Here is a 15,986-nt window from a genome sequence, read left to right as displayed (position 1 = left end):
CACCTCTCAAAGCTGTTGAGGTCTCTCTGGATAGCATCCCTTCCCTCTAGTGTGTTAACTGCATCACTCAGTTTGGTGTCCTCTGCAGTCTTGCTGAGGGTGCACTCAGTTTCACTGTTGATGTCACCTACGAAGATATTATCAGTCCCAGCATCAATCCCTGAGGAATGCCACTTGTCACAGCTCTCCACTTGGACATTGAGCTGTTGATCACAACTCTCCGAGTGCAACCATCCAGCCAATTCCTTATCCAGCAAGTTCCCCTTCCACCGCATCCGTTTTGGTGACCAGGATGTTGTACAGGACAGTGTCAAACACTTGGCAAAAGTCCATGTAGACGATGTCAGTTGCTCTTCCTTTATCTCCTGACACTGTACCTCTATCATAAAGAGCCATAAAGTCTGTGAGGCACGACTTGCCCTTGGGGAAGCTATGTTGGTTACCACTAATCACTTCATCTTTATTTATCATGTGCCTTAGTTGTGCCTGCAGGAGACTCTGCTTTGTGATCTTGCCAGGCACAGAGTTGAGACAGACTGTCCTTAGTTCCCTGGATCTTCTATTTTTCCTTCTTGGAAATGGATTTAATCCCATAAGTTTCTTAATCTTTGAAAGAAAGGCTACCTAGTGTTCAGGATGCCACAGCTAGCTGCGTTCTATGATTCCATCCTCACAAAGCTGCTGAAGATGCTTATTTGTAAATGTGAATACTTTTGTAGTAGCTGAATGGTATGAGTTGTGTGAAATTTGCTATCCAAAGTTCTGTAAGTAGCTGAACGTAAAAGAGGACCTGTGGCATCTCCCTGGAAAACCAGAAAGTGTGGACACCTGGCAGTCTGTGAGACATAGCCCAAGCTGAGACCTGTGCAGTGTGTACGTGTAATGGAGTGGTTTATGTTCTGAAGTGGCTTCTAATGCAGCTGTGTACTGAGAGAAGCCCTCAGGCTTGTTGCAGTGGGTCGTGTTTCAGCCTCACACTTGAAGCATGAAAACAGCACACAAACAAGCAAAAGTAAGGTTGGGTTGAGGCACACTGCTGTATTCTGGTCATCCATTTAAAAACAGAAGGGAAACATTGCTACTGCAACTGGAAGAAATAGAATCGTGTAGGAGTGAATGAGGATATGTGCATTCCATCATTATTAATTTACAAGAAGCAATGTGGGCTGTGTTTATTTTGACCACAAGAACAGAGATATATTAAATATCCTGGAAATTAAGTGATATTACTCATTTTTCTCTTTTTTTGTTACTTGGAGATGTACAATTAGCTGGCATCGCAAGTCTCCTATGTCAGAAGAGTGAGTTAGGCATAGTTTTCTTGTTTGCTAATCAATACCACTGTGTCAGTTGCATGTAGGAACCCTCTTGGCACTGCTTGAACTAGGCAGGGAATGATGCCATTGTAAAATAACCAGTGGGTATGAAAATGTCTTTTTTTTTTTTTTTTTTTTTAACTTTGAAGAAAGTAACAGTTTAGCTGTGAAAAAGTGTGTTGTATGAGTCGATCTGTGGTACAGCACCTACCCTTTAGACAGGAAGAAAATGCAGAATTTATTTTGGATGTTAGAAGCTTTGAATTTGCAAGTGTCTTAAAAGTCATCTGCTTTTTTTTTTTTTTTTTGTAGGCTATCATAGAAAAATCAAAGCTGAAAGGAATTCCCATCATTATTGATGCTGTAAGTATATTTTTGATGCATTCAGTGGCTTGACATTTAAGGCTCTATTCAGAAAATGTTTTTCTTGCTGTTTCTTGCAGGATGGACTGTGGCTTATTTCCCAGCAGCCTTCTCTTATTCAAGGGTACCAGCGAGCTATTCTTACTCCAAACTATATGGAGTTTAGTAGACTATATGAAGCCATGGTGAGCTATTTTCCTTTTTTTGATACTTAAGAACACAAGTGTATTTTTAAATACTACATGACTAAACACCCTGTCGCTGGGCTCAACACTATGTGCTGCTTCTTATATGCAGGGCTTTTTCTAGGGCATAATTGCCTCAGCAGTAGCTATTCTTAAACAGAGCTCTCCTTTACGGAAGACCCTCTTGGGTATTTTTGGTACTGCAATGGGTATAGAATAAAAATACCTGGGAAGACTGATGGTGCTTTTTCTTTTCCCACACGCTGAGGTAGCACGTGTTAAAATGTTTTGTTCTAGTAATAACATACATACTATGTGTGGAATTCTTGTGTTATAGCTTAGAGACCCCGTAGACAGTAGTGATCATCATGGATGCGTGTTAAGACTCAGCCAAGCCTTGGGGAATTTGACAGTGGTTCAAAAGGGAGAACGAGATCTTATTTCAGATGGAGAGAAAGGTAAGTGAAACCTTTTGCTCTTAGCAATGTGACTCTTGTTTTCAGTTGAAGTCCAGTGGTTGGACTGTGTGGTAACTGGTTGGTTGTATTCTCTGATGATTGAGGAGGGGGAGGAAAGGCTATCTTTGCAGATCACCTTTAGGTACCTTAACAGTGTTGGTACTTCAGAAGAGGGCAATTTACTTGCTGAAAACAGTTGCTGATTTTGTTTTGAATTTAACTGGCTGTAACATATGTCTTACATTAAATGCATATTAAGAAACTCATTCATAGAATCATAGCATGGTTTGGGTTGGAAGGGACCCCAAGGATCATTGAGTTCCATCCCCTCATTCTTGTAAGCTGTTGAAAAGGCCTTCACTGAGATGGTCCAAGTACAGATGTCATCTCTAAACTCATGCACAATAATGCTGTTGTGACACCATAATTGAGATGTCTAAAGAAATGTGATGTCTTGAGGTTCGTGGACTGCTTAGTTGTTCATTATTGTCCACTGTGAGGTTGTAGATTTGTAAGTATTTATATGATGAATACATTACTCCTGACAACTTTTTGTTTAATTTAGCTCTAGGTTGCCATTACAACTTTTTAAAAAGCAGTCACTTACTGATGTGGTTAAAACATACTTTAACAACATTAGCTGCTTTCTGATGTTTAGATAATTTGCTGTGATAAGTATAGAACTATTCATGAGTGTCTTCATCCCATTCTGAATACATGACATTATTTCACATACGTAACAAGCAGCAGCCCTGTGCCTAATTACTTGAAATGCTCATCTCTGATAAATATTTGTTTTCAGGATGTTTTTGCATATCCTTTATCATTATTAGGAACCATGGGTATATATATTTTATAACAGAAAAGCACGTGTAGTTATGCATCTGTGGTGAAGGACTTTGGGTCGTGCAGCACCCAAATTGCCTTGCATGAGCTCTGCCATCATATTTGTACCAATAGCAGGCTTGATTAGCAACCTTGGACAATCAGTTTGTACTTAAGGGAGAATGATTCAGGCCAGAGGAAAAAATACCCTGGCTCCAGTTTATGTCAGCTAGAGACCTGTAGAGTACTGTAGCAATTCTTCTTTCTGTTTTTTGTTTTTTTTTCCGATCAACCATGCTATTTTTGTGCAGGCTTTTTGCTTTTGTGATGAATGTTGGGAAAACTAAGTGACACTTTATACTGAGCACATTACTTCATGCATCTCTGTTCCTTTGGGTTGCACTTCTTAAGATAAGCATACTCTCCCTGATCTCTGGAGGGAGGAGACACTCGGTATCTGTTGTCTACTGTCACACAGGGTTCAAAAAAGGGAGGAAACAACTGGAAATCATTGCAACTTCAATTCTGAATGGTCAGACATGGCACAAATCTGCTGTCTGTCTTGTGCTTTTGGGGCTCTCTGTTATCTTTTTCCCCACCTTTTCCTTTTCTCACATTGATATTTTTTCTCTTACTTATGCAGCCTTTTAATTTGAAATAAAAACCATTCTGTGCCTTTGTAGCAATTGTTTGATACAGCTGTAGGCTGCTTTCATGTTCTTAAATTGGTTATGTGATTGATGGCTTTCTCTCTCCTGTGTTACAGATGTTACAGGTAGCATTACTGAGCTATGAAGAAGCAGTTGTCAGGTTTAATACAGATTATAACGTGTACTACAAACACTGTTTTTAGGGTTGGTGTTGCTGGTAAAAAGTTGCTGAGAATTTTGCAGAAAAGACTTCAGCTTTCTCCCAACAATGATATCCTTTGGGTCTGAGGGATACTGTTGACAGGCTCCTCCAGTGCAGCACAGAGCATGCTGTTGTGTCACTGACCTTGAATTCTGTCCCAGGTTTTCTTAACTACCTGCTTTTGTCACCTGTCAGTTTTTGACCTGATGTCGTTATTTTTCAGCTGAGACAACAGGTGATGATTCCAGTGTGAGGGAAATGCATATCACTGGATCAGGCAGTGTCCTCTGAGCACAGCCAAATATTATGAAAACAACTATATTCTCCTTTTGCCTTTTACTTTTCATATCATCATCCGTCTGTCATGCTTAAGCCTTATCTGTTTTCAGGCCTTTCCTTCCTGAGTTCCCATGCCCAGCACTCTGATGTTCTAGTGTCCAGCATCACTTTTAAACTTTCTAAGAATTAAGTCTCACTGCTCTCCAGAAAAAGCAGAAACTGCAAACTTAGCTAGCTAGCTGTGGTGTGTGGTGCTTGGCTGGTGTGGAAGGAAAGCTTTTTGAGGATATGGAGCTTTGCAGCCAAGGAAACTTGGTGGGTACTTTTAGCTTAGGGCTGATTGTAGTGGTTATTTTCATTATACTTCTGTTCGTGTGTCTGTAGGAAATTCAGCTGACAATTTACTTTTGTTAGCTTAGAATTGAAAAGGTTATAAAGTGCTTTGATAGTGAGCTGGAAGTACAGGTCTTGTTGGTGAAAGGTTGCTGTTAGCAGATAACTGTAATCAGAACAAACCAGCATGATAAGCTCTGATCGAAAGCTGAAGTTTAAACAAATCACATTGCAAGAAAGGGAGATTTTAATTAAGAGTCAAAGAAATTAGCTGAGAGAATGACATACCAGGAACGCTGATAGATTCACGAACTAAAATGTCAGGACACCTTTAAGGTTGTTTTATACAAATCACATCGTGGTTCTTTGTAGCCTTAAAATCAGAACTGAATCACATATGTGGCCTCTGTGAAGTCAGTAACAATCCTCCTCTGCAAATGAGGCTCTCCTAAAACATCTCAGTTTCAGTTATGAGCTGCCAGCTGCCCTGTAAACGTAACCAGCAAGGTTTTAAATTAAGTTTTATACACTCTTTTTCTCTTTCCTTTTGCAATTTCACATTATAGCTTGGTCTATACTTGTTGATTCCCTGCTCTACAAAGATGAGCTTCACCATTCTCTTGATAGGTGACATCAGTGCCATCATTGACCAGGGTAGGAATGAGTACTCAGCCTATGGGGAAAAGGTAAGTCAGCTTTTATTTGCTATGGCACAGTTCTCTAAGGCTTTCTTTTTGTTATTTGTTGGAGAACTGGTCAATAGTAAAGTGTGGTTATACCCATCTTAGTTCCTAGCAAGTTTAAAATTTGTCTGGGTCCTTGAAGTGAGGAATGTATTGTGTTGTTTTGTTTTAGTTTTTTTTTTTAATGCTATGTTTTTCCTATACTTTTGCCTGCACTTGTTTGTCCTCTCCTCCCTTCCAAAAGCAGAGCTCATGGTAACCAGCCATTTGCTGCCTCTGTCTTCTCCTGCTTGGAGCCAATAGCAAAACATTGTTTCTCTTCTGTTGCCCAACTGCATGGACAAAAAAAAATCAGAGCATGTGAAAGGGAGTAAGGATTACTGAATATGGGGTAAAAAAAACCTGCTCTTGCCCTGAGTCCACAAACAGTACTTAGAGTTTCTGCCATTTATTCTCTACATGGCTGTAAAAGAAGCTGTTTAGTGCCTGGCTCGCTTAGCTAAAAGTTCTTATGGACTCTAGCTGCCTAGTAGAGTCTGCCTAGATAGTAACTGAAAGGCACTACCTTCAATTCCACTTCTGCTTCTGCAGTCCAGGCGAAACAGAGAGCTCTTGGTTACCATCCACTGTCCCACTCTGTTGTCTGCTACGTGCACAGCCCAGCCTGTTGTCTTCCTGGCATTACTTACCTGTTACAACATCCATCTCCTGGCTCCTGCACCCACCCAAGGAAAGAAATACAGAATTCAGTTTGTTTTCTTTTAACTACGTTACCTGTATTACCTAATACCTCACATTCAAGGACCTGGCTGAGTTTTATAAGTGTGACTAGTGAGTATAAAAGTATAAGCACCCTTTATATGAAAGCAAGCTTAACATCTTTCCACATCATTTGAGTGATTTAAGTTTACAGGCAGGATGAGTACCAACAGGGTAAGAGGGAATGGCTTTAAACTAAAAGAAGGGAGACTTAGGATAGATATTAAGAAGAAACTTTTTACTGAGAAGGCAGTGAAGCGCTGCCCCAGGTTGTGGAGATGCTGTGGGTGTCCCATCCCTGCAGGAGCTCAAGGCCAGGTTGGATGGGGCCCTGGGCATCTTGAGCTGGTTGGGGGCAGCCCTGCCCCACAGCATGGGGTGAGACTGGCTATGCTCAGAGATGTACGTTGGTAAATGATGTTACTTAAGACCTGATAACAGTCTAAACGCAGATCTTGAGTTTGAACAAAATGGTTCTTGACATCTACATCGTTTTGCGTAGGAAGTGGAAATCTTACACCTTTCAATCAAAAGAGATTTGCTGTTCAGTGAGGTAGCTGATGTTAGCTGATCCAGTCCTGCTGGGTCGCATCAGAAGTCAGAATGTAGATCCTTAAGTACTTTGGGACGAGTATGATTCTGCTGCCTTGCAAAAGGAAAGCAAGTGCAGAAAACTTGTTCAGGATGTTCAGTATTCAAGGATAAAGCATCAATCTCTAGTCTGCAGGCTGTGGTGCTTTACATGAGTGCTTCAGCCTTCTTTATCAGCAGCAGTGTGAGTGTTTAGCCTTAACTAGCTTTCCTTTATTTCATGGTCTGAGTTCTAAATAGAAACATCAAAGATGATATCCCTGCTATTTTTTTTTTCCTTTTTTTCCCCCACTACTGTGTATATTGTGAATCAAGGATCTTGTAGACATTCCTTTTTACACTATATAGGCCTTTGGTTTTCTAACTGCAGCATGTTTAGAAGCTAGTGTTAGAAGCAGAGCTGCCTGTGTACATATAGCTGTATCAGAATTTGTGCCTCCCAGTCAACTCGCAGTACTTGATATCAGCAAAGCTACTAAATTCTCATTTATTTTATTTTTTAACTGAGATAACAGCTACTTTCATTTACATCACAGACTAGGTTTTCTTGTTTCTTCGTTTGGTTTGTTTTTAATTGAACATAGAATAGCAATAAACGTGTCATGCTTCTGGGTTTTAATCTGCCGGCACCGTTCGGGCTGTGAGCTCCTTTGGCTCAAAGCTTGTTGGCAGAGATATGGGTTATCCTGAGGCTGTGGTCTGAATGCTTCCCCAGATGCTAATGTTTATTTTCAAGGGATGCTGAAAAGGGACTGAGCACCTCTCCTACGAAGAAAGGTTGAGGGAACTGGGCTTGTTTAGCTTGGAGAAGAGAAGGCTCCAGGGAGACCTCACTGTGGCCTTCCAGCGCTTGAAGGGAGCGTATACAGGAGGGGGAACAACAATTTACATGGGTCGATAGTGATAGGACAAGAGAGAATGGTTTTAAGCAAAGATGGGAGATTTAGGTTACGTATTAGGAGGAAGTTTTTCACTCAGAGGGTGGTGACGCACTGGAACAGGTTGCCCAGGGAGGTGTGGATGCCCCATCCCTGGAGGCATTCAAGGCAAGGCTGGATGTGGCTCTGGGCAGCCTGGGCTAGTGGTTGGCAAAGGAGGGTTGAAAATTAGATGAGCTTTGAGGTCCTTTTCAGCCCAGGCCATTCTGTGATTACTCTGTGGTCTGATATAAGTTAGGCCGAGAGCCACTAAATAATTGCCTGTAGTTATCCAGAAGATCTAAGGCTCAGTATTGAATTGTTTAGTAACTAGAACTTGTGAATTTCTACTTTCTCATATTCACAGTGTGACAGCCTTCATCTTTTCTTCCTGTTGTACTAATGTCTCAGTACAAAATTATTTTAGTGGACTTATGTAAGCAAGAAACCTGTGTGACTCTGTGCCAGGGTGTTGTATTTGCTGCATGCAGCTCTGGCAACAATTATGTGCTGTTTAACTGCTGAAATAGTGTTGAAATTGTTGAAATGAGGCTGTGGTTGTTCTGACTCTAGCAGATCTTTCTTGCCATATTTCATTCAGTAATTTCTTCAGTTACAGCATTTTTATTTTAGCTACTTCTTAGTACGGTCTGTACATGCTTCATGGTGAGGTGGTAGGGAGTCAGGCTGGTTTTTGGTTGTTTTTGTTTTTTTTTTTCAGGAGGTTGCTTAGCATAAGTTGGTTTTCATTAAAAGTTTGCCTGTTAATTATACTGAGTTAGTTTTTCAGTTCATCACCCTGTGAAATAACAGCATCAGATCTGGTTAAAAACCATAACAGGACACCTCACTCCAGCAGGCAGCGTGAGCAGTGTGGGCTGCCTGCTCTGCCTCTGGAGGTCTTGGTTGGACTGAATCTCTCCATTATTTGGGTTGGAACTGATGTCTAACTACTTGACCTTAAGCAGCCCCAATTGCCACCTCTCGACACTGACACATTGTGCTGATTTCATTCTTCACAGTTTTTGTGGTTTTGAACATTGTCATCTCAATCTCCTCAGCTCCTCTACAGAGGCAGTGGGCACTCTGTCCCTGGAGACACTCGAGGTCAGCAGGACAGGGCTGTGAGCACTCTGATCGAGCAGTTTAGGTGCCCCTGTTGATGGCAGGGGATGAACTAGATGGCATTTAAGGGTCCCCTCCAATGATCCCACGTTTGTATGACTCCATGAATCAGATGAAACTCGTTTTCTAGGCCTTCTCATTTACAGTGCTCATCACTAGCCTCACTGAGCAGCAGACTGAGAAATGCTTCATCCTGATGTAAAAATATTCTTCATCTCTTCAAGAAGCAGAACTGCCTGCCTTATTTACCTCACCCACTCATGCCCATCCAGGCTGGATGGGCCTTTGAGCAACCTGGTGTGGTGGGAGGTGTCCTTGCCTACAGAAGGTGGCTCTGTGCAGGCACTGGGCTGTGGGCCCTCAGCTGTGGTGTGGGTTGGCCGGGGTGGGGAAGGCAGCAGTTTGTCTTTATTGTTGTAGGAGAAGGTTAGGAAAGGCATCTGGAAGACTTTGTCTTCTGCGGGTTTGGCAGCACGCCAGGCTGCCACAACTCTGGTGTGGGATTCCTTCTTTTGTTTCAAAAGCTCTCGGTGGTGACTGTTGCTCGGAGGTTTTCACTCCTTTTCGCACTGCCTGCTGTAATGTTCATCGTCCTTTAATTTTGAGGTGTTCTTTGAGGAAAGGGTTCTCTGTGCAGCAGTGGCTGGGCGTTATACCTTTCCCCCCCATTCAGTGGTTTTCCTGTAATTCTGCTGCTCTGAAGCTATTGCGTGCATTTGTTTTCCAGCATCTGTGAGCGGAGTACAAAGGTCCGCCTTTGTTGCTGCCTGCGAGGTACTCTGCACATATTTGAGACTAGAGCACTTTTTTGTCGTAGCGGGGTATTATAATTGGCCTAGTTTGAAGAGATCTTACTTTGCTGCACAGCTCAAAACTGGCTGTAAGGTTGTGGGGCTACAGAACAGTGGCAGATGGTGACATACAGCTAATAAGCAGGGGCTTGTGCTCAGCTGTCAGTCAGAAGGCCTCAAAGCTTTTGAACAGAGGATTTCTATCCTGCCTCCTGCCAGGAGTTCAGGACCTCAAAGTGAAAATCCTGTGAGATACCATCTTCAAAGTAGCAGAATTAGAGGTAATTTCTCCAAAGCACTGTATTAAAAAAAAAAAAATCCACCTAAAAGGGCATACTTTTTTCAAATACCTCACTCAGAAGAGTATTACACTTGTGAAATTCGACATTAGCTGCTGCTCACTGAGAAACACCTCAGGAATCTTAATTTGGGGCCGGGGGAGGGGAGGGAGAAAAGCAATTGAGAAAATGAAGTGCTGGGACCGCTGCAGTGGTGTGTGCTGTGTTGGTGGTGACTGATGAGTGTTTGCCCTCCCAGTGGCAGCAGAAACACACAATTGCTCGGCCTCGTGGGCCCAGCAGTGACTGCTGGAAGAACTGGGAGGCAATGGAAGCGAAGCACAGTGCTCCGCTGCACTGAGTGACAAAGAACAGAAATGAACTATGCAAACCAACTGGAAACGGTTTGCTTGTGTTAAGTAGGGCTTTTTTTCATCTTGCTGTTTAAGAGGGCTTACCTGCCAGGCCTTCAGGTTTTGCACAGATTTTTCCCATTATCTGGAAGACACAGTTACTCTTAAAAATATGAATGGTAATCCCTTGAAAACTCCTGGGCTGCTGTGTCACGCTCCTTGGAGAATCCCAAGGTAAAAGCTGCTGGTACAGCAGTGCCTTGCTTCCTGCTGCCTCATGTGCTTGGCTTGCCCACACTAATAATGATGTGCACAGCCCTGAATCTGAGGAGCTGCAGAGTGGAGCTGCTGAAGGTCACCGCTTGGCCTCCACTGGTTTTATCAGCTCGCTTCTCCTAATAGAGGAAAATAAAGTTCTGTTTCTATTTTTCCTTCAGTGAAGGTGAGATAAAAGCAGACATATATGCACAGGAGAGTTCAGAGAAGGTTAGTGGGACTGGTGCTGCTCTCTCTCTCTCTGTGCCTTACAGATCCTTCAGGCTTCCTGCTTTTGGGCTTCTTGAGGGTGGAGGTTAAGGGACTTACATTCAGTGAGAACATCTGCATGTCCCTTGTAGTTAAAGCTTCAGAAGGAGATCAGTTTGACCAAGGACCTTGGTATATCTAAAGCAGAAAGGCAGCAGCTGCTGTCTGACTCTGGCGGAGTCGCCTGCCCACAGTGACACTGCTGACAGATGGGCGTGGACTGAGGATACTGCTGACTGGCAGAGATCTCTTTTTGCCTCTGGATTTTACAAAGCCTAAGGAAAGGACTGTTTTCAGCAAACTTGCTTTCTGACGTGCACAGCTGGCTTCAGAACTCAGTTCCATTTTGCATTTACCCTGTAAAACACCTTGGTTCACAAACCCTGAAGGGCTGAGGCCGTGTGGAGCTGCACTCACACAATGGCTTTGGTGGGCAGATCTGGGCCAGGGTGCATATTATGGCAGCACTGGTGGCGTGCCAAATCACCAAACTGCTGAGCAGCAGTGTTCTCTGCAGGCTCAGGGAAATGGAAACAGCAAGGTCCACACGTTGTGCTGCATTATTTACAAAGGATTGAAAAGTAACTGGGAAGTGTGTGTGTGTGTATATACATATTTATTTTTAAAATATTAACATAATTTTATTTTGTTGTTAACAAATAGTGTATTTCAGCACATGCTGCTGCCTGTAAGCTCCCTCAGAGTATAGCTCCCACAGCCACGGCACTACCATGCCATGTAGAAGAAATGCACCTGACTGGTTTTTGGTTTGCTTGTTCACAGTGCTTGTGTGCAGCCACGAAGGAAGCAGCCGGAGATGTGGAGGACAAGGAGACCTCCTTTCTGGTTCCCTTGGAGTCTTAGCACACTGGGCATTTCTGGCTGGAGCAGAGAAAACAAACGGGTATGGATGTTATTAATTATTTCTTCGTTGTTGTGAGTCTGCGTTCTCCTGAGGTGATTGTTACATACCTGCTCGAGGCATTTCCTAATAAAATGGGAGGAGTCACTGGGGCTGAAGTATCCATGCAGTTTTGAAAGTGTGCTCTGGAGGTAGGCAGTTACAGGACAGATATTTCCCAAGTCTGAGGCAGAAGAAGAGTGTGAGCTTGGCTTAGTTCCCAAAGACACTTATGTCTGCAGTGTGTGTTTTCAGAACAGCTGAACAAAAGCAGGAAGTGTGAAGGATAAGCAAGCGGTGGTCACTCTCAGTAGCATCTGTGTAATTCAGAACCAGGATTGATGTCGTTTTGCTTTTGTCATTTGAGGATTTACCTTGCATTGCAACTAGGCAATGTAGCGGGGCTGGTATGCTGAGACTTGAAAACAAAATACAGATTCAAAGAGAGTGACAGCTCTAAGGCCAAGTAGCTGTCTGGTTTGCTCATATGTAAGGCAGGCGTGCACCTGCAGCTGGCTCTTAGCTCTTCTGTTAAGTTACATCAATTCCCATCTGACTGCTTGCTCCGTGAAGTTCTGTGGTCCCTCTGTGAAAGAGGCTGCTCTAAGGGAAATGGAAAGCATGACAAGAAGCTAGGGAACAACAGCATTTCCTCCCACGACTGGAGACTGCAGTCTTGAAGTAATGAAGCATCAGATCTTTTCTTAGTCTAAATACTAATTTTAAAAATAATACATTTTAGTATTTGTAATTTATTTTGTCTGTTAATCCACTAAGCTACAAGATTTCCCCAAGTGCTTCTCAAATGTGTTGTTCCTTAATGTGACTGTATGTCCCATACAGTGTTGTAGCAGCAGTAGTCATATGCCCCTTGGTAACACATGAAATCATAGACTGCACGAGAAGGAACTCTGGAGCGTTTCATTTATTTTGCTGAGCAAAAGAAATTTTATTCATATATCACCATCTTATTGTCTCTTCCAAAGATTTTATTTTCAGCACCTCCTCGCAGGGCAGTCTCTCATTTTCTAGGTATCTTTCCAATTATTTTTGTATTCTTTCAGTCCTGGATATTTGGAGAAAGGGTATTGAGGGCTGAGCACAGTTTTGAAGCTTAAGGCTGAGTTCTGCCTTGCCGACTGCCCCTCTGAGCATGGCTGGCTGCAGTGAGTGCCAGATCCCTGCTCCAGTTATCTTTCTCTAGCTGGTGTGTTAAATAGCAAATGCAACAATCATCTCCTCGTTTCCATTGTATAAATCGTACCATATCCACAGTGGGAAATGAAATCAGGATTGCTGGTGTGTCTGAAGTTGCAGCTGTCACTTGAAGCAACTTTGTTTCATGTAATGAAAAGGGTGAGTTCATTTGTGTACACTGTGTGCACACGTGTTGGAGAGATCAGCAAACCCAGCACAAGCTCTGCAGACTGGTTTAGCACCCAGGGTTCTCCTAGTAAGTAAGGCAGGATGCTGAGGTGATGGCTTTGGAATAGCATAGGCATGAACGTGGTTCTGCAGAAGACAGGAGCTGTGTGCAGGCTGCTGGGCCTCGTGTCTGTGCTGCTTTCCCCAGGGGAGGATCAGGGCTTGAATGCCAGGCACTGATACGCTGTTAGGCAGTTCATCACTGTAGGGAGCTTCAAGAGAGTTGCTGTTGTGGCCTTCCATGGGTTACAGTGCCATCCCATTTTTAAGCCCTTTTTCACACCAGCGTGGCTTCTTAAGGGTGTGCTCCAGCTCCATTGCTGAGGAGCTCCCGGCTCCTTTTCAGGGTTACTTGCATTGGCTGGATGGATCATTGTTCCAAACCTTGAAACCTTGAATGCATAAGGTAAAACGTGGCATGAAGTGACACGTTCCCCATCCTCTCCTGTCCTGGGGGCCTCAGAGCAATGACTGTGGACCTGTGTAAAGCCACCCCTTGTCCGCATCCCCCCCATCCTCCTCCACCCCCCATGCATATCAAACAAAGCCACGTTACATGGCGGCACTGCTTCAGCAGCAGAAGTTCATAAGTTCATAAGGTTGGAAAGGACCTATAAGATCATCTAGTCCAACCATCCTCCTATCACTATCTCTACCCAACTACACTCAGAACATTCAGATGTTGTTCATCAGCGTATGTACTTTTTCCCTTTCAGTCAAAACCCCTTCCTGGTGGCCGCGTTTGGAGCTTGCTCTCTGACCAGGCAGTGCAACAACCAGGCCTTCCAGAAACTCGGCCGTTCCATGACCGCCTCTGACATGGTTGCAGAAGTTGGAACAGCTTTCAGCAAACTTTTTGAAACCTGAAGTCAGAGCAGCACAGGAGAGGAGCAAGGACACCGCCTGGGACAGTCGTGGCAGTGCAGTAGAGTTTCACTAAGTAACGCACCCTTCGGGTGCTGTAGCAGCATTGGTATGCTAGGTAGACTTTTTTTTTTTTTAATTTTATTTTTAAGAATAGAGAAAATATGATTAATGTAGATATTTTTTAAGAGTTTGGAATACAGAAATGTTTTGGCTGAAAGAAGCTGTAGTTGCAGATCTGTTATAATATAATAAAACTGAGCTGAAAGTATTCCTCTGTTCTTTTTGATAGTTATTGAGCAATAACTGAAATATGAACAGCAAAAAAAAAAAAATGCACTTGAGACTTAGGTAAGAATAAAATTCTTCCACCAGCTCAACCGAGTTTAGGTCCTAGATTGCACCTGAGTTGTCCTGAGTTCATCCTTAGACCCTGTGTTTAGAATCTAACGGTTGCACTTCATGTTTCGCCATGTAGTAGAGTCACTTTAAGAAGCAGAGAGACAGCCTCCTCGGAAAGGGAATGCACGAGCGTTGCTTTAGGTGCTGAATGTAACTAGTTGCCTTTTCTGTTCCCAGTCCTGGGGGCAGAGGTATATGAGTGTTAAAGAGCATTCATGCTTTCCTGAGAGGACTCCCTTCTCGTCCTTCAGCTGGTCTCAGTCACTGAGAACTCAGCACGATGAGTTGTGTCACATTCCTCGTTCAGAGAGGTGCTAGACAGGGTAGGAAGGCCGTGCCTCCAACCCAGCCTGCTCAGGCTCTTGGGTGTAATGGCCAAGTGTTTTAGAACTCAGATTGCTGCCGGACTGCAGCTCTGAGAATGTGACCTCTTGTATACGTAGGGTGGTAGGAAGTGGAGGGACTAAAGCAGGCAGCTGTGCCTGTCCGTACAGTCAGAGCTAACACGTGCAGTTGTGTGCTGTGAGCCACAGGGAGGAACAGAATCATGGTGGCAGGGGCCGAAGCTCTGCATGCATGTAGCAACTGTGCAGAGAGATGTGACCAGTGCAGGTCTGCTCCTGTTTGTTTGCTGGGGATGTACCTGGCTGGCAGAACAGCTCTACTCTCAGACACAGGGTTTGAATGTTGGGTACTCCTGTACAGAGCCAGGAGTTGGGCTGGATGGTCTTTGTGGGTTCCTTCCCACTTGTTGTATTCACTGTTGGACATAAAGGGGAAGAGGAATGGCGTTCTGCATTATATCACCTCTCATAGCTCTGGAAATTCAAAGCTTGCAAGGATGAAGAGGGGCACATTCATTCCGAGTGCCCTTAGAGAGCTTTGCAGCAAGCGGTGCTACCCGTGGCCCTGCCCTCTAGCTCCACCTCTCTCTATATATAGACTCATTACAGCACAGGAACAGGCACACAATGGTGTGCCTGGTTATTAAAACAGGTGTTAAACATTCATTGCAACCACTGTTTTCCAGCTCTAGAGTGGAGCACAGTGACATGCAGGGGAGGCAGATCGTGTGCTCGTACCTTGCAATAGCTTCCCAGGGAAAGCAGCTGGCAGCAGCCTGCTCTGCCTGTCACCCCTCCAGCCCTTAGCGTTACTACTTCTGTATGCACTGTGACTACTACCTCACCCCAACGCGTTTTGTTTTCTTTTTAACTCAGTTACCTATTTTGTAAAATGGGTTTTGAAATGCTCGCTCATTTTGGTCAATGAGGGCTCACATGTCTTAAATTAGGGCCCAACTGTCTGCTCATAAGAGACAGATTCCTGGTGTTTACTGTAAGCAGTTTCATACCCTCCCTTCGTGCCGGGGGAAGGCAAGGCACTGTGATTTTTCCCTTTCGTTCGAGAAGCTCAACTCCTTTAAAAACAAAATGAGAAAGTGAACTGATTTGAAACAGCTACTGGATTTCCTGCAAAACACTGAGCAAAAGGTTTTGTATCTAGAACATCAGTGGCAGTACAGCAAAACGGCATCTGTAGGCAAAGCCAATGGCTCTCCATCAGTACAGACCTCCACCTGCCACGTTGGTTTGAAGTCCACACCCGCGTTGTAACTTTGTTGTTCACTAATGTACTCCAATTGTTACGGTTTTTAAACATCCTGGAAATGTAGCAATTCCTTTCAGTAGGAAATAAAAATATAGCAACTTAACCCTGTGTACTTGGCTGTGTTCTGAGCACGTTAAGCCCCTCTCCCCC

General features: G+C 43.7%; 1 protein-coding gene across 2 annotated transcripts in view; it reads left to right on the top strand.

Annotated features, from left to right (window-relative positions):
* Positions 1–13,826, top strand: part of NAXD (NAD(P)HX dehydratase) — a 48,984-nt gene extending 35,158 nt beyond the window's left edge. For both annotated transcript variants that reach the window (XM_065741000.1, XM_065740999.1), the window contains 5 exons: positions 1,629–1,679; positions 1,760–1,864; positions 2,202–2,322; positions 11,417–11,537; positions 13,676–13,826. In XM_065741000.1, the coding sequence (XP_065597072.1) occupies positions 1,629–1,679; positions 1,760–1,864; positions 2,202–2,322; positions 11,417–11,537; positions 13,676–13,826 (549 nt within the window). The remainder of the gene's footprint in view (positions 1–1,628; positions 1,680–1,759; positions 1,865–2,201; positions 2,323–11,416; positions 11,538–13,675) is intronic.
* The last annotated feature ends 2,160 nt before the right edge of the window (positions 13,827–15,986 follow it).

Source organism: Cyrtonyx montezumae, unplaced genomic scaffold (assembly GCF_038088225.1).
Source record: "Cyrtonyx montezumae isolate F1298 unplaced genomic scaffold, pur_monq_1.0 scaffold_3, whole genome shotgun sequence".
In the NCBI taxonomy this organism is placed as follows: Eukaryota; Metazoa; Chordata; class Aves; order Galliformes; family Odontophoridae; genus Cyrtonyx; species Cyrtonyx montezumae.
Note: the sequence above shows the minus strand (reverse complement) of the source record. Positions and strands in the feature narration are given on the sequence as shown.